Consider the following 21,728-nt stretch of genomic DNA (forward strand, 5'->3'; position numbering starts at 1 on the left):
GAGGGTCATGGAATGCATGGTGTGCAGGAGTCTGAGCTTGAGTGGCTTTTTATTCATGTCTGAGTTCAAACTGCTCGGCAGCGAGCAGGAAGCCGTGATGGCCTCACCGGAGTCACGTGACCAACGCTGTCTGAGCTGCAGCTTTGTTCATGTGTGTAGAAAGGTGGGACTGGACTCACAGAGGGGGATCAGGCGAGGGGACTCTGACCCTGGTGCTTCTGGCCTGCCGCCGAGCTCCATCTTTCAGGTGTGGTCGGTTGTTCTCCAGCTCCACATTAGCAGTAGAAGTGTGTCCAGCCTCCTCAGAAGCTTCTCACATGTGGCGTTTAGCCGTCCTGCGGCCTCTGAGCAGCAGAGCTGTGAGGAGTCTTTGTGCGGCGGCTCTTTGAAGCGCCTTCATTTGAATACTCCAGGGGAGCAGCAGCTCGCTGCGTTTGATCTCCAAGGTAAAACAACGCGGCGCTGATGGGCCGCGGCGCACGAGCTGAAGGTTATTAGATGGAATGGGAGTGGATGAGGCCAGGCTGTCGCAGGCGGTTTGAACGCGGCCGCTCTGAAGAGCTTGATGTCAGCAGTGATGAGGGCGAGCGGCGATTGGAGCTGAAGCACGAGTCGACTCGGTTCAGATTGATTTTAGGCAATTAGAAGCTCTGCTGGATGAACGGGCTCTGTGATCGACAGGTCATGTCTTCACTACGTGACTGGAGGGTCAGGGGTGTGTGTGTCTGTGTGTGTGTGTGTGTGTCTGTGTGTGTGTGCTGTGTGTGTGTGTCTGTGTGTGTGTGTGTGTGTGTGTGTGTCTGTGTGTGTGTGTGTGTGTTCTAAACATGAAGTTCTCTTAGAAATAAAAATGCTCACACACAGAAATCCAGAGCATCCAGAGTTTCGTCATCAAAGTGCTGCCATGTCGCTCTAACAGTGGTGAAAATGTCACCGGTGTCTTTCAGATGCTTCAATAATTTACACACAGCTTTCAAATGCTAATACACAAGCCAGACAAAAACATATATAACATATTTTCAAAGACCAAAATCTGTCGGACATTCGGGCGCCCTGGAAACAGGAAGTTCCCGCCGCGTGGCTCCGTGCCGCCGCCCGTACAGTAGTGACACATTTTATTTTGGAGCTCACTGCTGGCAGCGTGTGTGACCTACATTCCCACAGAGGGGGCGGCGCTGTGTCGCCAGGCGGCAGCGCGGTGACTCAGCAGAGCCAGAGGTGGATGTAAGGTATCTGTGGAGGGTTCAAAGCCCGGTCCCTGCCCCCCTACAGGGGTCCAAATTTAAACCTGAACCTGATTCAACCCTGCAGCCTGAGAGCTTCATGAAGCTTCACCAGGTCCACCCGTGTGTGTGTGTGTGTGTCTGTGTGTGTCTGTGTTTATATCTGTGTGTGTGTGTGTTTATATCTGTGTGTGTGTGTGTGTGTGTTCATATCTGTGTGTGTGTGTGTGTGTGTGTGTGTTTATATCTGTGTCTGTGTCTATGTCTGTGTGTGTGTCTCTGTATGTTTTTGTTTGTGTGTGTGTCTGTGTGTGTGTCTCTGTGTGTGTGTGTGTGCGCCTGTGTGTGTCTGTATGTTTTTGTGTGTGTCTGTGTGTTTTTGTGTGTCTCTGTATGTTTTTGTGTTTGTGTGTGTGTCTCTCTCTGTATGTTTGTGTGTGTCTGTGTCTGTGTGTGTCTCTGTATGTTTTTGTGTCTGTGTGTCTGTATGTTTTTGTGTGTGTCTGTGTGGGTCTGTGTGTGTGTGTCTGTGTGTCTGTATGTTTTTGTGTGTGTGTGTCTGTGTGTGTGATCTGTCACATGAAGCTGACTCATGGTTATAAGTGGAAGTGTCTCCACAGTTCTGGTTTGTACACTGCGCTGCGGCTGATGTGCGTTGTGATGTGTGTGTCTGTCTTCAGGACATCTGTGAGGACATCTCGGACCACGTGGAGCAGATCCACGCCCTGCTGGAGACCGAGTTCTCCCTGAAACTTCTGTCCTACTCGGTGAACATCATTGTTGACATCAGGTGAGCCTGGACTGCTGGGAGGAGTTGTGTGTCTGTTTGTTGTTGTTATAAACTGCTGTGTGTTGTTGTGCGTCAGGACGGTTCAGCTGCTGTGGCACCAGCTCAGAGTCTCAGTCCTGGTCCTGAAGGAGCGCCTGCTGCAGGGCCTGCAGGACTCCAACGGAAACTTCACCCGGCAGACTGACATCCTGCAGGCCTTCAGCCAGGACCAGCACCAGGTGGGTCCTGACCTCCAGAGTCCACCACGCTGAGTCTGACCTGGGCAGTTAGCTAGGAGCTAATGTTAGTACGTAGCATTTTATGGATAAGTTACAGCTAGCTGAATGAGCCTAGCTTCATTGCTCATTAATATTATCACCCTGAGCTAAAGTAGCTAGCTTGCAACATACTGTTCTTAGCTAGCCTTCCATCATTACCTTACCATCGAACTGATGTCCTCTGTCCAACCCAGGGACTTTGGCCTACACTAAAATGTGACAGTAAAGCTAGTGTGGCTAACGATAGCCGTGTTGGTCACATGCAGTTAGCTCGCTGTACCTCATCTGGATTGTGGTCAGTGCAGTGATGACTGTCCTCTGCAGACTCGTCTGGACGCTCTGACCGAGGTCGACGACTGCGGTCAGCTGACTATTCGCTGCAGTCAGGACTACTTCTCTCTGGACTGCGGCATCACCGCCTTTGAACTGAGTGACTACAGTCCCGGTGACGAGCCTGAGGCCCGGGAACCCCCCTCCAGAGGCGAGGACGTGTCCCCGGAGCTCCAACCGCAGGTGGAGGAAGACGAAGGGTCTGGTCCGTCCAACCACAAACTCCACAACACGTTACCTGAACTGTTACCGGACTCAGCAGACCACAAGTCCACATTACCCACAATCCACAGTGAAAGTGTGAAGCGCCCCCTGCAGGGAGCGAGCCTCAGCACCGAGGTGTCCCCCTCCCAGCCGTCACTTCCCAAGAGAGCCGCTCTGTTTTCAGACGCAGTGAAGGACTCCAGTGGAGATCTGGACACAGTTAGCCCGCCACCAGGGCTCCAGTTCCTGGCTGAGCTGAGCCGCAGCACCCCCTCTCTCATGGATCCCCCAGACAGATCCAAGTTCTGGTTGGAACTGGACTCAGTGTATCCTGAAAATGTCTCTCAGTCCTGCGAGTGCCTGCAGGTAGGTCCTCCTGACTTTAATGGCAGAGAGGCTCCTGAAACGCTGCTTTCATGTTTAAACACAAGTTTCACTTCAGCAGGTCACGAACGGACGAAACCTCCAGAGAAGGCGCGTGAGACACAGAGGACGTTCAGAGGGGGGCGCCCAGAGGCTGCAGCCCCGCCAGAGGAGCTCGTCTGGGGCCAGGCCGCCTGCCGGCGCCCCCCTGCCTCCGCAGGGCGCGAAGCTTCAGGATGAGATTTCAAGCCAAATGGAGAGGAGGCAGAAGGAGACACACTCACACAGCGAGGGGGACTCGGACTCCTCCCTGCCCTCCCCCCTGAGGGAGCCGCTCCTCTCCTCAGACCTGGAGGCATCCGGAGAGGAGTCGGACCCCCGACCGCCTCCCGGCAGGACGGCAGTCTGGGTTGTGAAGGGCCAGGGGCAGAAGGTGAAAGACCTGTGTGTTTGGTATTTGTGGCATTTGCTCTGAATGTAACAAACCTGTGTGTGAGAGAGTGTGTGTGTCTGTGTGTGAGAGAGTGTGTGTGTCTGTGTGTGTGTCTGTGTGTGAGAGAGTGTGAGAGTGTGTGAGAAAGTGTGTGTGTGTGTGTGAGTGTGTGTGTGTGTCTGTGTGTGTGTGAGAGAGTGTGTGTCTGTGTGTCTGTGTGTGACAGTGTGTGTGTGTGTGTGTGTGTGTCTGTGTGTGTGTGAGAGAGTGTGTGTCTGTGTGTGACTGTGTGTGTGTGTGTGTTTGTGACAGTGTGTGTCTCTGTGTGTGTGTGAGTGTGTGTGTCTGTGTGTGACAGTGTGTGTGTGTGTGTTTGGATATGAAGTGTTTACTTCCTTATTTCCTGCCTATGTCCTGCAGGGGGCGCGGGTTTCTTTGAAGTCCAGCCCTGAGCGGGAGCACTGGTTCGGCTCGGAGGAGTTCCTGGCTCTGCCGGCTCAGCTCCGTCAGACGGAGGCGCTGACCCTGAAGCTTGAGAGCCTGACCCAGTCCATCGTGTTGGTCAGTCCACAGACACCAGCTGTGTCGGTAACCCTGTGCGCCTCTGACGGTTTGTTGATCTTGTACCTGCAGAGGCCCAGTGACTCCTCCCAGGAGGCTTTGCAGGACGTGGACGACTGGGATCTGACTGAACTCAGCGTGGACTGGGAGCCGGCGGAGGACAGCGTCAGCGCCATGGGGGAGGGTGGGGAGGACGGCGCCTCTCCTCTGCTACTGATGGTATGACAGGTTCTTCTGCTTTGACTCCATGAGTGTGTGAGAGTGTTCTCAGGACGTTCTCTGTTGCAGCTTCCCCGCAGGCGGAACCCGCTCCGCCGCTTCAGCCCCTCCTCCTCCAGCGACGTGGCGCCCTCGCTGGACGACAGCATCGAGTCCGGTCCGCTAAGTGACCTGCAGTCTGAGGATGAGGGGAGGAGGTCTGCGGACCGCCGGCTGCAGGTGAACGGGCAGCACTGTGCGTCTCTGGTCCAACGGCTACTAGAGGACGTCCAGGGTCAGGACAAAGACATGTGGACAAAAATCGAGGTACGTTCTCTCTGCTGGATCCCTGCACGTCAAAGTCTGTGATGACTCTGGACAGACATGGACGCCTGTGAGATGTGGCGGTCGCTGTACGCTGTGATGTTTGTACTGCTAAGCTGAATGTCTCTGTCTCAGGTGTCTCCGGTGTCTCAGGTGTCTGAGTTGTCTCAGGTGTCTCCGGTGTCTGAGTTGTCTCAGGTGTCTCTGGTGTCTCCGGTGTCTGAGTGGTCTCCGCTGTCTCAGGTGTCTCAGGTGCCTGGGGTGTCTCTGCTGTCTCAGGTGTCTGAGTTGTCTCCGCTGTCTCAGGTGCCGCCGCTGTCTCAGGTGTCTTCACTGTCTCAGGTGTCTGAGTTGTCTCCGCTGTCTCAGGTGCCGCCGCTGTCTCAGGTGTCTTCACTGTCTCAGGTGTCTGAGTTGTCTCCGGTGTCTCACGTGTCTCTGGTGTCTCAGGTATCCGAGTTGTCTCAGGTGTCTCCGCTGTCTCAGGTGCCTCCGCTGTCTCAGGTGTCTGAGTTGTCTCCGGTGTCTCAGATGTCTCCGTTGTCTGAGTTGTCTCTGGTGTCTCAGGTATCCGAGTTGTCTCAGCTGTCTCCGGTGTCTCAGGTGTCTCAGATGTCTCAGGTGTCTGAGTTGTCTCAGCTGTCTCAGGTGCCTCCAGTGTCTCAGATGTCTCAGGTGTCTCAGATGTCTCAGGTGTCTCAGATGTCTCAGGTGTCTCAGATGTCTCAGGTGTCTGAGTTGTCTCAGCTGTCTCAGGTGCCTCCACTGTCTCAGGTGTCTCAGATGTCTAGGGTGTCTCAGATGTCTCAGGTGTCTCAGCTGTCTCAGGTGCCTCCACTGTCTCAGGTGCCTCCACTGTCTCAGGTGCCTCCACTGTCTCAGGTGCCTCCACTGTCTCAGGTGCCTCCACTGTCTCAGGTGTCTACGGTGTCTCAGGTGTCTCCGGTGTCTCAGGTGTCTGAGTTGTCTCAGCTGTCTCAGGTGCCTCCACTGTCTCAGGTGCCTCCACTGTCTCAGGTGTCTCCGGTGTCTCGGGTTAAGGACTGTCCTTTTTGGTCGCGTCTTTGGTCGTGAAACTTGATCAATCGCTGTACTCTTATTCTGATGAGGGGCAGCGAGTCCAACCCGAACCACCGCAGCCCGGCCGTGATGGATTAGAGGGCCGCTGTCGGATCATCCCGTGTCCCGTTAATTCATCACCTTGACTCCAAAGGTCACGTTTGATTGGCAGGCAGATTATTGATGAGGCTGCCCGGTGCACTAATCAGTCATATCTGTCATATTGAATATGGCAAAATGTCAATAGCTGGGGGGGTCTGCTCCTCTCAGGACTGCTGGTCTGATCCGAGCCGTGGACGAGCCGCGTCACCGAGTCTGAGATTCAGCTCTTCTCCGTTTGCTGCCTTCGTTCCTCCCTCAGATTTCCTGCTGTCCCTTCATCTATGAACTTCAGCTTATCAGACAGAAGTCGGATCAATCTGTCAATCACAGGCTGGGGGGGGGGGCCGAGCGGTGACCCGGAAGGTCGGCGAGCCGGCCTCCAGATAAACCTGTCCTCCACATTCCCACAGCAGAGCGGCCATATTAATATTCATTCATGCTGATCTGACTGATGAAATGTTAGCGCTGTCTCCAGTTGTCCCTCTCTGCTGTGGACATATTCATACATTCAGAATCAGAATCAGAATCACTTCATTGATCCACTCAGAAACAGGTTAGAAATATAAACTAAGGTAAAGTAGTAAGAGTAGAATAAAAATAAAACCTAATAAATTCTAAACATTAATAAACATTCAAGTAAACTCCAGGAAGTGAAGACTGATCATATATGGAAATAATTACAAGACCGTGTGTTAGACCTGATCTCAGAGGGAGGAGTTCAGTTTGATGGCCACAGGAAGGAAGGACCTCTGTGTGGTAGCTGAAGTCAGAGGTGGAGAGCGTGAAGAGGAAGGGAGAGAGGACTGTCCCTGTGGGGCCCGGTGCTGCTGACCACTGTGTCAGACAAACACACATACTGTGGTCTACCAGTTAGATAGTCCACAATCCATGACACAAGGGGGGCTCTACCTGCAGCGCTGTCAGTTTCTCACCCAGGAGAGCCGGCTTGATGGTGTTGAAGGCACTGGAGAAAAACATGACTCTCACAGTGCTCGCTGGCGTGTTCAGCAGGTAGATGATGGCATCCTCCACTCCCAGCTAGAGCTGGTAGGCGAACTGGAGATGGTCCAGGTGAGGCCTAACAGTAGGCTGGAGCTGTTCCAGATTGAGTCTCTCCAGGGTCTTCATGATGTGTGACGTCAGTGCCACTGGTCGGTAGTCTGAAGAACCACTGGGCCGTGGCGTCTTATGCAGGACGTCTTCCACAGCACAGGGACCCTCTGGAGACTCAGGCTTATGGTGAAGACCCGGTGAAGCACTCCACAGAGCTGGTCAGCACAGTCTTTGAGGACCCGAGGGCTAACACCATCAGGTCCAGCAGCCTTGCTGGTGGGGAGTTTGCTCAGCTGTCTTCTAACCTGGAGAGGTGTGAAGACTGAGAGTGTGGAGGAGGGGAGTGCACAGACAGAAGAGGGCCGTCAGAGGAGGTGATTGGAAGTGGGGGTGTGGGGCCATTGTAGGTGATGGAGGCATCAAGAGGGGGGAGGGGAGCTTCATCAGTTCTAACTGTTGGTGGGAAACATGGTTTATATGTGGTCACAGACCTCAGTGGGTGGGTCTGGGTCAACCTTACAAATAACAGCACTAAATGTTTCCATGGTTACCTGTGATGTTCTGGCTGACTGGGCCAGGTGTGTCTAACGACTGGGTAACGATTATGAAACTGCCGGAGGGGGACTGGTGGACAGCCCTTTGTTCTTACTGTGAGTCTGTGCAAACTTCCTGGGAATGGATGGAAGCTGCATTGTATGTGGTGGAAAGATGATGTCTGAGGCCTCCACCTCTGTTAAGGGAAGGTTCTTCCAGCTTCACATAGATGCTTCCTGACTCCTCTTTAGACCATCTGTCCTCTCTGTCTAGGATGTGGACATTGTTGTCCTCAAAGGAGTGTCCTCTGTCTCTGAGGTGGAGGTGAACAGCTGAGTCTTGTCCTGAGGAGGTGGCTCTCCTGTGCTGAGCCATTCTTCTGTGGAGTGGTTGTTCAGTTTCTCCAATGTACAGATCAGAGCATTCCTCACTGCACTGGACTGCATATATCACATTGCTGTGTTTCTCCCTGGGAGTCTGATCCTTCAGGTGAACCAGTCTCTGTCTCAGTGTTGTCATAGGTTTGAAATGGACCGGGATGTCATGGTTGTTGAAGATCCTGCGGAGTTTCTCTGATACTCCTGACACATATGGAATGGAGATGTTCTTCCTCCGCCTGGTGTCGTCCTTCTTCTTGTTGTTGGGGGGTCTTGTTTTTGTGGCTTTGATGAGTTGGGGTAGCCACAGGTCTGCAGGGCCTTCCTGATGTGGTGTTGCTCCTTCTTCTTTTGCTCTGAGCTGGTGGGTACAGTCTGTGCTCTGTGCTGCAGGGTCCTGGTGACTCCCAGTTTGTGTTCCAGTGGGTGGTGGAGCTTCCACTCCAGCTTCCTGCTGTAGTTCCTCCTCCTTCCTCCTCCTTCCTCCTCCTCTCTGGTTTTCACCTTCAGGTCTCTCTGAATGGCCCTCAGCTCCTCCCTGTTGCCACCTCTGAAAGCTGCTTCTTCTCATTGAGGATGGCTTTAATGTCCTTTGTTACCCAGGGCTTGTTGTTTGGGTAACATGTAAAGTCCTTGTTGTGACGTTGCAGTCAACACATTTGATGTAGTCAGTGATGCACCCTGTAAGCCCATCAGTGTCCTCACCATGCGGCTCACAGAGCACCTCCCAGTCTGTTGTCTCAAACATGTTGTCGCATTTTGACCTATTGCTTAGCGTAGCTTAGCATAAAGACAGGCAGGTAGAAGCGGCTAGCCCGGCCAGAAGAGAAACATGAGCAGAGCTGTTGGCTGGACAAACCTTTGAAGCTCCTTGTGGGGGCTCTGACCACCATCAAAGAGGGGGGTCTGTGGGAATCAACCAATCAGCATCCTGCAGGGCTGAAACACAAGAAGAAGCACCAAACACTGCAGTTCCTTCAGCGGCCACTTGAGGCCACTTCTGTTATGGGCATGACAGCTTTGACTGGCTCAATGCTAGCTGCCAGCTAGACACACACACAGACACACACACACACACACACACAGACACACGCACTCACAGAAAAACACACACACACACAGACACACACAGAGACGCAGACACACACACACAGACGCAGACACACACACAGACACACGCACACACACAGACACACACACAGACACACGCACACACACAGACACACACATTAGCTGTTTATGGTAATTTTGTCACAAATGTTCAGCGTTCTTCTATATCTGACTGTAAAATATCAGGAGTTACTCTGTGCTGTCTTACACCTTAGACTACACACACACACACACACACACACACACACACACACACACACACACACACACTTCTTGTTCCTCTCTGCTCCTGGGTAATTAGCTGATTAGCTGCTTAATTAGCAGCATGTAATCATGGCGATGGATGAGCTGCCTAATTGAAGAAGTGAAGAGAGGAGAGGCAGAGTGTGGCTGTGGAGGACGGTCTGCCTCCGCTGAAAACAGCACAGCAGAATGAGAAGTCATCTGTCCAGAGAGGAGGAAAGATGGCTGCCACCTCCAACACAGGAGGAGAGGAAAGATGGCTGCCGCCTCCAACACAGGAGGAGAGGAAAGATGGCTGCCGCCTCCAACACAGGAGGAGAGGAAAGATGGCTGCCACCTCCAACACAGGAGGAGAGGAAAGATGGCTGCCACCTCCAACACAGGAGGAGAGGAAAGATGGCTGCCACCTCCAACACAGGAGGAGAGGAAAGATGGCTGCCGCCTCCAACACAGGAGGAGAGGAAAGATGGCTGCCACCTCCTACACAGGAGGAGAGGAAAGATGGCTGCCACCTCCAACACAGGAGGAGAGGAGGAAAGATGGCTGCCACCTCCAACACAGGAGAGGAGGAAAGATGGCTGCCGCCTCCTACACAGGAGAGGAGGAAAGATGGCTGCCGCCTCCTACACAGGAGGAGAGGAAAGATGGCTGCCACCACCAACACAGGAGGAGAGGAAAGATGGCTGCCACCTCCAACACAGGAGGAGAGGAGGAAAGATGGCTGCCACCTCCAACACAGGAGGAGAGGAGGAAAGATGGCTGCCGCCTCCAACACAGGAGGAGAGGAGGAAAGATGGCTGCCACCTCCTACACAGGAGGAGAGGAAAGATGGCTGCCGCCTCCAACACAGGAGGAGAGGAGGAAAGATGGCTGCCACCTCCTACACAGGAGAGGAGGAAAAATGGCTGCCGCCTCCTACACAGGAGAGGAGGAAAGAGGGCTGCCACCTCCAACACAGGAGGAGAGGAAAGATGGCTGCCGCCTCCTACACAGGAGGAGAGGAAAGATGGCTGCCGCCTCCTACACAGGAGAGGAGGAAAGATGGCTGCCGCCTCCTACACAGGAGGAGAGGAAAGATGGCTGCCGCCTCCTACACAGGAGAGGAGGAAAGATGGCTGCCACCTCCAACACAGGAGGAGAGGAAAGATGGCTGCCGCCTCCAACACAGGAGGAGAGGAAAGATGGCTGCCGCCTCCTACACAGGAGGAGAGGAAAGATGGCTGCCACCTCCAACACAGGAGGAGAGGAAAGATGGCTGCCGCCTCCAACACAGGAGGAGAGGAAAGATGGCTGCCGCCTCCTACACAGGAGAGGAGGAAAGATGGCTGCCACCTCCAACACAGGAGAGGAGGAAAGATGGCTGCCGCCTCCAACACAGGAGGAGAGGAGGAAAGATGGCTGCCACCTCCAACACAGGAGGAGAGGAAAGATGGCTGCCGCCTCCTACACAGGAGGAGAGGAAAGATGGCTGCCGCCTCCTACACAGGAGAGGAGGAAAGATGGCTGCCGCCTCCAACACAGGAGGAGAGGAGGAAAGATGGCTGCCACCTCCAACACAGGAGGAGAGGAAAGATGGCTGCCGCCTCCAACACAGGAGAGGAGGAAAGATGGCTGCCACCTCCAACACAGGAGGAGAGGAGGAAAGATGAATAAATCAGAGTTGTTGTGTTGACCTTGACCCCCTGGTCGTTTGTGATGTCAGAGATGATCCCTGCATGGTTTGTGTCCACATCACGTCCGTCTGCGGCCTGTCCGGGGAAAGTTTGTGAGCGCGGCGGTGTTAACGTGCACTCTCTGCTCTTTAATTGCGCTGTTTTGGTCGTGACGCCTGCAGCGCACCACAATTCCTGAAAACACGGCTAACAGCTGACGGAGAGGCAGTCCATCAGTGAGATAAGTGTCCTACGGGTCATGTGATCACATGGTATGTGCTGTCTGGGCCGGCGGCGGCGGCCTCGCTGTGAGGCGTCTGTGTGTGTGGAGGCTCTGCGGCACGCCGGCCTATCTGCGAGCAGTGGGAGACAGACAGACAACAGACTCACATCAACAATTGTCTGATTGGCCCAGCAGGAGGGCGGGGGGAGGGGGCGGGGGCTGCCTCTGCTTTTCTTTAGATAAACAGTTTGAGATGGAGGTAAAGGTACAGCTGGATGTTCAGACAGAAAGACAGCGGCGGAGCAGGTGGAGGCGTTCTGTTGTCCTGCCTCACACCCACACATGTCAGCACACAAAGAAGACAAACACCCGATTTTCTATTTTTCTGATGGTCCTTAAATGCATCACGAGCAACGTTTAGTTCTCTGAAATAATCACCACAACAACTCATCACAGCCGGAACCTGAACGCATCACTAACTCACTTTAAACTTTAAACCCTCCAGAAACAAAGAGTTCACTCCAACCAGACTCAGTCCAAACATGAAGTCCTGTCCCCCTCAGCTGGACGCCATGATGGAGTCACTGTGAGCAGCAGTCACATGACCAACACTCGGAGAGTCTCTGTCTGACCTGCAGCTTCCTGCAGCTGATCTCTGTCTGAATACCTGAGTGATTCTGCACACACACTCTGCCTGCAGACAGGACGGAGTGTGTGTGTGTGTGTCTGTGTCTGTGTCTGTGTGTGTGTGTGTCTGTGTGTGTGTGTGTGTGTGTGTCTGTGTGTGTGTGTGTGGAGGGCTTCATGCTGCAGAGACTCAAATGTGAGGAATCAGTTCTGAGGGATGTTTTTGGGACCGTTGTTGCAGTGGAGACAGCGGAAGGAGGACGGAGTGGTTGGTCTGGTTCTCTGTGGGTCTGTGAGCAGCAGCCGTCTCCATCAGAGTAAGCCCTGACTCCGCTGCCTTTACTTTGGAAATGAGAAAATTATCAGACAGCAAGCGCAGGTATAAATATGTAGAATTTCATGGATCATAAATGAGTGATTTTTTTTCCAACAGATAATTAAAAAGCGAGGCAGAGGCAGCGTGCACGGCTGCAGTCCTGTCCGGCTGCACAGGACAGAATTTCTCATCAGACTCTCCTCCCCTCCAGTTCTTTCATTTCAGTCACAGCAGTGTGACACGTTCACGTACTCGGCCTAATCACTTCTGAGCCTGCTGTGGAAATTAGTCCTCTCACCTCAATCCCCCCAAAATGTTTGTGGAACCCTGCACAGGAAAGTGAAACCACTTCCAAACCTCAGCGTCTGCTAGCCTGAAGCCAATTCATTAGCACACACAGCTAATGGCTAGCAGGTTAACGCTAGCATGTGAAGGACCGTCGAGTCGACCGACGAGTTTCAGGAAAGTTAGTCACACACACTGAAGTGTTATTAAATAAATATTCCAGACTGAACAAACACACACATCACTGTCAATCAGAGTCCAGTCAGGAAGTGCTGTCAGTTCTGTCCAATCAGAGTCCAGTCAGGAAGTGCTGTCAGTTCTGTCCAATCAGAGTCCAGTCAGGAAGTGCTGTCAGTTCTGTCCAATCAGAGTCCAGTCAGGAAGTGCTGTCAGTTCTGTGTCTGTTGCTTCATGAAGACTTTTCTGCTTTGATCAGTTTGTTTCAGTCAAAGTGTCTTTATGCTCATATTGTCCTCACAGAGACACAACAGTCCTCTACACACATGCTAGCTGCTACATGCTAGCTGCTGCATGCTAGCTGCTACATGCTAGCTGCCTCAGCAGCTGGTTGTGTTTCCTCTTTGATCTGACTGGCTGATGATTAGATGGTGACTGACCTCTGTCAGGTGAGACCTGACTAACTGAGAAAGGAGGAGAACCAAAACCAAGCAAGGGAAGAAGGAGGAAAGTAAGAAGAGAGGGAATAAGGAAAGGAATGTAGGAAGGATGGAAATGGAGAAAGAGGAAAGGAAAGAAGGAGTCAATTGCTAGCACCTCTCCAGGTTTTTATCCCGCTGCACTCTGCATTCTTGGTTACCATGGTGACACTTTAGACCACGCCCTCTGTATGCTCTCCATCCAGGTGACCACAGGAGGGCGCCACACATGTACGGGTGTCTTGGCGCTGAGACCCTGTGAGGATGATGATTGAATGAGATGTTCTCCTTTATGACGTCATCGTGAATCCACCAGCAGATACCCAGTAAAAGATCTCAGGCTGCGTCCTCCTGGAGGAGGGGAGGAGGAGGGGAGGAGGGGAGGAGGGGAGGAGGGGAGGAGAGGAGGGGAGGAGGAGGGGAGGTCGATACCCAGCAGCTCTTCATCCTCCTCCTCCTCCTCCGTTCACTCCTTTCTCAGGCTGCTCCTCTTCTCTCCCTCTCTCACTGGGTCCTGTTCTTTCTCCTCCTCCACTCTGTCAATACTTCAGAGATGGACAGAATCATGTCAATGTTTTTATGAAGGGTCATGGTTGGTGTTAACATACTGCAGCTCAGTCAGCCGAGGGGGCTTCTCTCACACACACACACACACACACACACACACACACACACACACACACACACACCCTCCTGCTACCTGTTCGATGGTCTTGTTGATGATCTGCAGCTTCATGTTGTCTGAAACAGAGAATCACAACACAATGTGTGTGTGTGTGTGTGTGTGTGTGTGTGTGTGTCTGTGTGTGTGTGTATCTGTGTGTGTGTTGTGTGTGTGTGTGTGTCTGTGCGTGTGTGTGTGTGTGTGTGTGTGTGTGTGTGTGTGTGTGTGTGGAAGTAAACATGGATGTGATTTTCAGTCTCAGTTCTTCTCTCAGCCAGTAGATGGCAGTAGCTCTCCACTGAATAACGAGCTGCTCCTTCTTTCCTCTGCTGTTTGTCTCAGTCCTCCCCCTCCTCCCCCTCTTCCTCCCCCTCCTCTCTTTAAGTCTTTTAATCTTTTCTTCAGTGTCTTCCTCTCTCTCTCTCTCTCTTTGTCTTTAAATGTTTTCTCTTGTGTTTGCTCCCCTCCTCCTCTCTACCTGTCGTCCTCCTGCCTCCTCTTCCACGTTGTTTCACATCTTTTCTCTCCCTCTCTCCCCTCTCTCTCTCCCTCTCTCTCTCCCTCCCTCCTTCTCTTCCTCTCTTCCTCTCTCTCTCTCTCTCTCTCTCCCTCCCTCTCTTCCTCCCTCCTCCCTCTCTCTTCCTCCCTCCCTCTCTCCCTCCCTCTCCCTCTCTTCCTCCCTTCCTCCTCCTCCTCCCTGTTTCCTCCACCTGTTCCACCCTGTGTTCTCTGTCTGTCCTCTGAAGTGTTTTGATGTGTCTCCAGCAGCTCTGGACACACAGCGGTGTTTACACTCTTTAAAATCACAGTAAATCCTCTGCTGCCTCTCTCTCTCTGTGCTCAGTGTCCCTCTGCCTCTCTCGTCCGCAGTGTTTCGTGCAGCAGTTGGACGGGTTCATCTCGTGGCTGCAGGAGGCGCTGGACAGCACGGAGAACTGGACGCAGCCCAGACAGGACCTGGACAGCCTGAGGGCATACCTGGACACACACCTGGTGAGAGCGCGCACACACACACACACACACACACACTTTCAAAGCTCACACACATTTAAATATAAAACGACATGACTGCACATCTGTACACACATGGTTGTATGAACACACATTTGCATACATGCATATGGATGTGCCCACATGACACACACACACACACACACACACGGGTTGTCATGTCTGTAGTGTGTTGTATGTTAAGGTGAGATGTCAGTGAGTGAAACACAAAGTTCCACCAGCAGCTGTACTGATGAATAAAACCTTAGAACATCACACACACATGAAACAACAGCACACAACCTAACTGATGAACACACACACACACACACACACACACAGCAGCATGCGTTCCAGAGAACAAGACATAAATAAACACACACGTCACAGAGTAAAAATCAACTGATGCACAATGCAGTGTAAACATCACACACACACACAGAGGTACTATTTGCATACATTTGCATGTTCTTAGACAGATTTCCAAATCAGCTCCTCCATATCCATCCCTTCAGAACACACACACACACACACACACACACAGTCTAATCTAGATACAGTATTTATTTCTGCTGTGTGTGTGTGTGTGTGCGTTTGTTTACACGTGTCAGCTTTGTTGTGGTTGCCAGCAGCGCTAATGTTAGCGGCGGTTAGCTTCAATTAGAATTGCCGGCTCTTTAATTGGCGCGTCTTGTTAAATAAAGCAAAAGAGGATGAAAAAGCATCGCTAATAGGACTTTGAACTGCTACACTGGTGATAGCATGTTAGCTGAGCGTGTGTGTGTGTGTGTTGATAGTCACAGTTGCACTTTGTAGTTATTAGTGTGTGTGTGTGTTTTGTTGATTAGTCAGGTTCTGGCTTCTCTCTGCAGACAAAACTTTTACAGAAGAAGCTGCTGCCTGGATTAACCCTTTGTGCACCAAGCAGGGTCACATGATCAGTCAGTGTGACTCTTCTACTCAGACACTAATGCAATATCAGAACTTTCACACGATGCATTCAAGGACCATCGTGAAGTTCAGACATCACTCTCAGCTCAGACACAGGCTGGGCCCTGTATGGAGCCTTCACCACATTGTAGTGCTGTCCGTATCCCACAATGCAACAGTGGTGTCCAGCCGATGGTCACTACATTAACAGCATGTGCGTCTTACAAATGTCACAGATCAATGAATGTGGCCTGATCCATCACGTTCCATAAAGTGATCATTGGGCCTGTAGCCGGCAGAGATCGGCACGTTTTCTTCATCATCAACGGTCTGAAGATGATTTCCTGCTGCAGGGCGCCCACACTGACCCGCGGTGTGTTAGCATGTCGGCCTCTAGCTGCAGCTCGGAGGAGGCTGCTCCCCTCGCTCGCTTTGTTTTCTCTAACACACACACACACAGCTCCAGGGCAGCGCTGGGTGGAGAGTAGCTGTTCTCCCAGTTGAATATTTGCTCCAGCTGGCGTGTGTGTGTGTGTGTGTGTGTGTGTGTTTGTTTATATGTGTGTTTTAGGGCGCGTGGCTCGAATAAGCGTAGGTCTTTCCGGAACCCCGGGGAGATCAGTGAGGCAAGAGGATGCTAGCGCACACACACACGCACACAGGCTGCTCTTTGTAAGGCGCTAAGAGATGGCGGCCAATGAAAGGCCTATTGATTGGGTCTGATGGGCGATCCAGGCCTTTGAATCCCATTACCAGCAGCTACTGGTGGCTCCATGAGGGAGAGCCAGAGAAGCTACAATCACAGAGCCACAATACACGGAGAACCCTACAATCCAGATCACAGCCGACAAACAAACCAGCAACAATAAGAACTTCAACACCCACAGTGCACTGGGCTCCTGTCCATCGCGGCTCCTGGGCCCTGTGTTCTCATGGGGATCACTGTCCTGTCCACGTGTGGCCCAGAGCTTCCAGTCAATGTTACAGCCTGTTCTGTCCTGATAACACAGGTCACAGGTCACTGTGGGACTTTCAGGGCAGCAGATGGAGGGAGAGGAGTCAGAGCTGCTGGTCCCGGGCAGGGGCAGCCGGTGGAGTCTGCAGTGTCCACAGACATGTGACAGGAAGCAGAATTACATGGAAAGGAGGAGGAGAGGACACAGAGAAGCAGAGACACACACAGCCTCAGGGAATCCTGTCATACCTGCCGTCTCTCTGGGCTCCGTATGAATGAAGACAATTTGATCATCATTATTACAAAGACTGCTTGATCAGATCATGTTTCATCAGCCGTGTGTGTGTGTGTGTGTGTGTGTGTGTGTGTGTGTGTGTGTGAGATCACTCTCATCAGTCTCAATGTCAAACCTCAATGTCATCTTAGTATCGGCACCGCACACCTCTTAGCGCCTCGCTAATGCTCAGTGCTAACAGCTAAATGATATTAGGTAGGCGTCTGAGGCCGTCCTACCCTGCGCTCCAGGCTAATATGCTAATGCTAACAGGTAATCTGATCAGGCGGCCTTTGAAGCAGCTCCACTCTGAGTGTATGTTAATCAGAGCTGCAGAGATCCAGCACAATCCACCTGCTGCTCTCACGGGCTTAATTTCAGCCTCGGCTGAATGAAACCAAACCTTTAATCCTCTGAACCCTCAACCTGCGAAACAGGAAGAGCCGTCAGAGCTGGTTGACCTGCACACCCTGCACCCGACAGGAAGTCATTTTGATCGGGAACAGACGTCCCTCCAGCTCCGTCTGAACGTGTATTTACAGCAGTTATAAGACAGAGTCTGCTGCTGATCGAATGTGAATAAGCTCCGTCCTGCAGTCATTACTCTGCACAGATAAACAATGAAACATCACGCACGGCGCTCCAAACACACGTCCATACATCAACGCTATCCAAATACAACATGGCCGCCCTGCAAACGCCGTAAATTACTGCAAGTCTCACGGCTGATTGAGTCATTTTACAGACTCGGCCGCCGCTCGGCCCCACTTCATTTACAGATAAGGCGGTGAAATACCTCACAGCTAATAAACATAAAATACATCTATCAGTGCGGCAGAGACGCAGCGTGGCGGTCTGCGTCTGCGGGATAGGGCCGGCCCATGTTAGGAATGAATTAGGCTGCGCAGATTAGCCGGGCTATCGGAGAGCGATCGTATTTCAGCGCCTGCAATTCGGCTCAGTTTCCTCCATTTAATATATGGAGAGCATAGAATCGATAAGAGTAGAACAGCCAGCCATCAATCACCCCGTGATAAGGCATGCAGAGCAGCGCTGCCTTTATGCACATCAGACAGCGGCAATAACACTCTGTGTGTATGTATTTATGAATGTGTGTGAAGCAGATAGAGACAGTGTGTGTGTGTGTGTGTGGTGTGTGTGTGTGTGTGTGTGTGTGTGTGTGTGTGTGTGTGTGTGTGTGTGTGTGTGTGTGTGTGTGTGTGTGTGTGTGTGTGCGTGCGTGCGTGCGTGTGTGTGTGTGACAGAGACGGAGCAGCCGAGCTAAACTTCTAGACGCCAAAATAAAAGAGTTCCCGGCTGCGTCCTTCAGGGAAGATCAGCCTTATCAGCAGGCAGTCAACGAGCTGACAACCTGTTCATCCAGCAATAACCAGTCATCCAGCAGCAGCTCCGGTCACATGATCAGTCAGAGTGCTCTGATTGGTCAGCTCCGTCCTGTCTGCAGTCAGAGTGTGTGACACAGATCAGCTGCAGGTCAGACAGAGACTCTCTGAGTGTTGGTCATGTGACTGCTGCTCACAGTGACTCCATCATGGAGTCCAGCCTCTGGTGGACACTGGAGGAACTGCAGTGTTTGACTCTTCTTCTTCTGCTGTCCAGCCTGTTGAGTCCACAGCTGTTCGTCAGAAGAGTTCAGTTTGAGGCTCGGCTCCTCTCAGGAACAGAACAGACCCGTCTGATGATTTAAAGCAGGACAACAGTCCCGCCTCGTCCATCCGTCTCCACGCTGTGTCTCCCGCTCCATAAATATTGGCGGTGTGGAGGCCTGACCTTGTCATGGTTTGACAGATGCCACCGCCTGTCTATCCCTCACTGAGGACAGAGGAGCGTGGAGACACCACTGCTCCACCAGCAACCGTTTGTTTTCCTCCATGTTGGTGGACGTCTGTCTGTCAGCATGTGTCAGGCATTTATGAACACACTCTGTGCAGTGATCACAACACACACAGACACACACACAGACACACACACAGACACACAGACTCACACACAGAGACACACACACACACACAGACACACACACACACAGACACACACACACACAGACACACACACACACAAACACACAGACTCACACACACAGACACACACAGAGACAAAGACACACACACACAGAGACACACACACAGACACAAAGACACACACACACAGAGACACACACAGAGACACACACAGACACAAAGACACACACACACAGAGACACACACACACACACAGACACACAGACTCACACACACACACACAAACACACAGACTCACACACACAGACACACACAGAGACAAAGACACACACACACAGACACACACACAGACACACAGACTCACACACACACACACACACACACACACACACACAGAGACACACACAGCAGAGGGTGTTCACTGTGTGAATGTGTGTGTGCAGCATTTCCCATTGCAGCACAGCAGGATGTCAGAAGTGGTTTAGTCTTGATGCCTTAGCACCTTGAGACCCCCCCCCCCCACACACACACACACACACACACAGACACACACAGATCAGAAAAGGCTGTAATGGTGCTCAGAGCCCTGACTGGAGTGTTTTCTAACAGCGCCTCAGGCTGCTCTGCGCCTCCATCCGTCTGTCCGTCCGTCCCTGTGCTTTTGTCATCCGTCGGTATCTGCTGCCTCTGTCTGTTTGATCTCCTCTCTGCTGCTGCTGCTCACATTAACCGCTCCACGCTGCTCCTTCCTCTCCACATCAAAGTGGAGTCACAGCCTCCTTAAAACATCGTTTATTCTATCATAAGAAAGCGGACGTCTGCCAGCACAACAAACCCATAAACAGGAAAAACATGTGGATACTGATGATGTCTGTGTGTGTCTCTGTGTGTGTGTGTCTGTGTGTGTGTCTCTGTGTGTGTGTGTCTGTGCAGAGCTTCAAGCTGAACGTGGACAGTCGCAGCACTCTGAAGGAAAACATCATGGAAGAAGGCAAAGAGCTGCTCACCGTCATCACCTCCCACCAGTCAGGTACACACACACAGTGACACACACACACACACACAGTGACACACACACTCATACACACAGGGGGCTGTAATATATCCCCTGTACATTCATTATTAATATTTGGATTAACAGAGTGACCTTCAGGGAGCAGAACTCATATGAATGTATCCGAAAGACAGACAATGAGAGACAGAGAGGGACAGAGGGACAGACAAAGGGATGGAGAGAGGGACAGAGTGACAGACAGAGGGACGGAGAGAGGGACAGACAAAGGGATGGAGAGAGGGATGGAGAGAGGGACAGACAAAGGGATGGAGAGAGGGACAGAGTGACAGACAGAGGGACGGAGAGAGGGACAGACAAAGGGATGGAGAGAGGGATGGAGAGAGGGACAGACAAAGGGATGGAGAGAGGGACAGACAAAGGGATGGAGAGAGGGATGGAGAGAGGGACAGACAAAGGGATGGAGAGGGACAGACAAAGGGATGGAGAGAGGGACAGACAGAGGGATGGAGAGAGGGACAGACAGAGGGACGGACAAAGGGATGGAGAGAGGGACAGAGTGACAGACAGAGGGATGGAGAGAGGGACGGAGAGAGGGACAGACAGAGGGACTGAGAGAGGGACAGACAAAGGGATGGAGAGAGGGACGGAGAGAGGAACAGGCAAAGGGATGGAGAGAGGGACAGACAAAGGGATGGAGAGAGGGACGGAGAGAGGGACAGACAAAGGGATGGAGAGAGGGACGGAGAGAGGGACAGACAAAGGGACAGAGAGAGGGACAGACAAAGGGATGGAGAGAGGGACGGAGAGATGGACAGACAAAGGGATGGAGAGAGGGACAGACAAAGGGATGGAGAGAGGGACAGACAAAGGGACGGAGAGAGGGACAGACAAAGGGATGAAGAGAGGGACAGCTGGCAGCGTGGACGCTGGTGAATGTGTCTTTGCAGCAGGACAGACAGGGACAGGAGAGAGGGACGGAGAGAGGACAGACAAAGGGATGGAGAGAGGGACAGACAGAGGGACAGACAAAGGGATGGACAGAGGGACAGACAGAAGGACAGACAAAGGGATGAAGAGAGGGACGGAGAGAGAGGGACAGACGGAGGGACAGACAGGGCTAGAGAGAGGGACAGACAAAGGGATGGAGAAGGACAGAGGAGGGAGACAAGGACGGAGAGGGACAGACAGAGGGACGGAGAGAGGGACAGACAAAGGGATGGAGAGAGGGACAGCTGGCAGCGTGGACGCTGGTGGAATGTTTCATCTTTGCAGCAGGACAGACAGAGGGACGGAGAGAGGGACAGACAGAGGGACAGTCCTCAGCTGCAGCTCTGCTCATGTCTCTAGCTAAGCTACAGCTATCTGGCTAACAGTATGAGTGGATGATCAGCTGATGATCAGCAGTCAGATCAATGCTCGCTGGCTGCCTGCCTCTGTGCTGAGGGACTAATGGAACTCATTCGTTAGCCACATTAGCTTTGCAGCGTTTATGTTAGCAGGCTAGCTGTACCTGAACGTCTCTGCGTCCCCCCTACTTGACACCCCGTGCCTCCCCCTCTCACCCTCCAGCTCTGAAGGATATCCTCCATATGGTCTCCAGCCAATGGGATCAGCTCCAGCGGCAGATCCGGCGCCAACATGGCTGGATGCTCCGCGCCCTGCGCTGCGTCCAGGCCCGCCTCTTCTACACTAGCCAGTCACATGAGCCCTTCACAGCCCCGAGCAACCCGTCGGCCAATCAGCTGCCTCCAGAGAGCCTCAAGGTAAAAAGAAGGAGTGATGTTTTTTATTTAGTGTTTAAAGCTGCTCATCTGTTTTCTGTTGGTTCTTATTCCTCCATTTCCTCCACGATCCCAGAGATCCCTGTCAGTCACACACACACAGACACACACAGACACACAGACACACACACACAGACACACACAGACACACACACAGACACAGACACACACACACACACAGACAGACACACACAGACACACACACAGACACACACAC

General features: G+C 52.4%; 1 protein-coding gene across 1 annotated transcript in view; it reads left to right on the forward strand.

Annotated features, from left to right (window-relative positions):
• Positions 1 to 21,728, forward strand: part of LOC114427751 (A-kinase anchor protein 6-like) — a 74,557-nt gene that overhangs the window by 9,679 nt on the left and 43,150 nt on the right. Inside the window, exons 5-14 of the mRNA XM_028395965.1 lie at positions 1,904 to 2,013; positions 2,090 to 2,231; positions 2,595 to 3,170; positions 3,250 to 3,600; positions 4,021 to 4,161; positions 4,234 to 4,380; positions 4,450 to 4,686; positions 14,455 to 14,577; positions 19,649 to 19,745; positions 21,300 to 21,493. Of these exons, the coding sequence (XP_028251766.1) occupies positions 1,904 to 2,013; positions 2,090 to 2,231; positions 2,595 to 3,170; positions 3,250 to 3,600; positions 4,021 to 4,161; positions 4,234 to 4,380; positions 4,450 to 4,686; positions 14,455 to 14,577; positions 19,649 to 19,745; positions 21,300 to 21,493 (2,118 nt within the window). The remainder of the gene's footprint in view (positions 1 to 1,903; positions 2,014 to 2,089; positions 2,232 to 2,594; positions 3,171 to 3,249; positions 3,601 to 4,020; positions 4,162 to 4,233; positions 4,381 to 4,449; positions 4,687 to 14,454; positions 14,578 to 19,648; positions 19,746 to 21,299; positions 21,494 to 21,728) is intronic.

Source organism: Parambassis ranga, chromosome 22, assembly GCF_900634625.1.
Source record: "Parambassis ranga chromosome 22, fParRan2.1, whole genome shotgun sequence".
In the NCBI taxonomy this organism is placed as follows: Eukaryota; Metazoa; Chordata; class Actinopteri; family Ambassidae; genus Parambassis; species Parambassis ranga.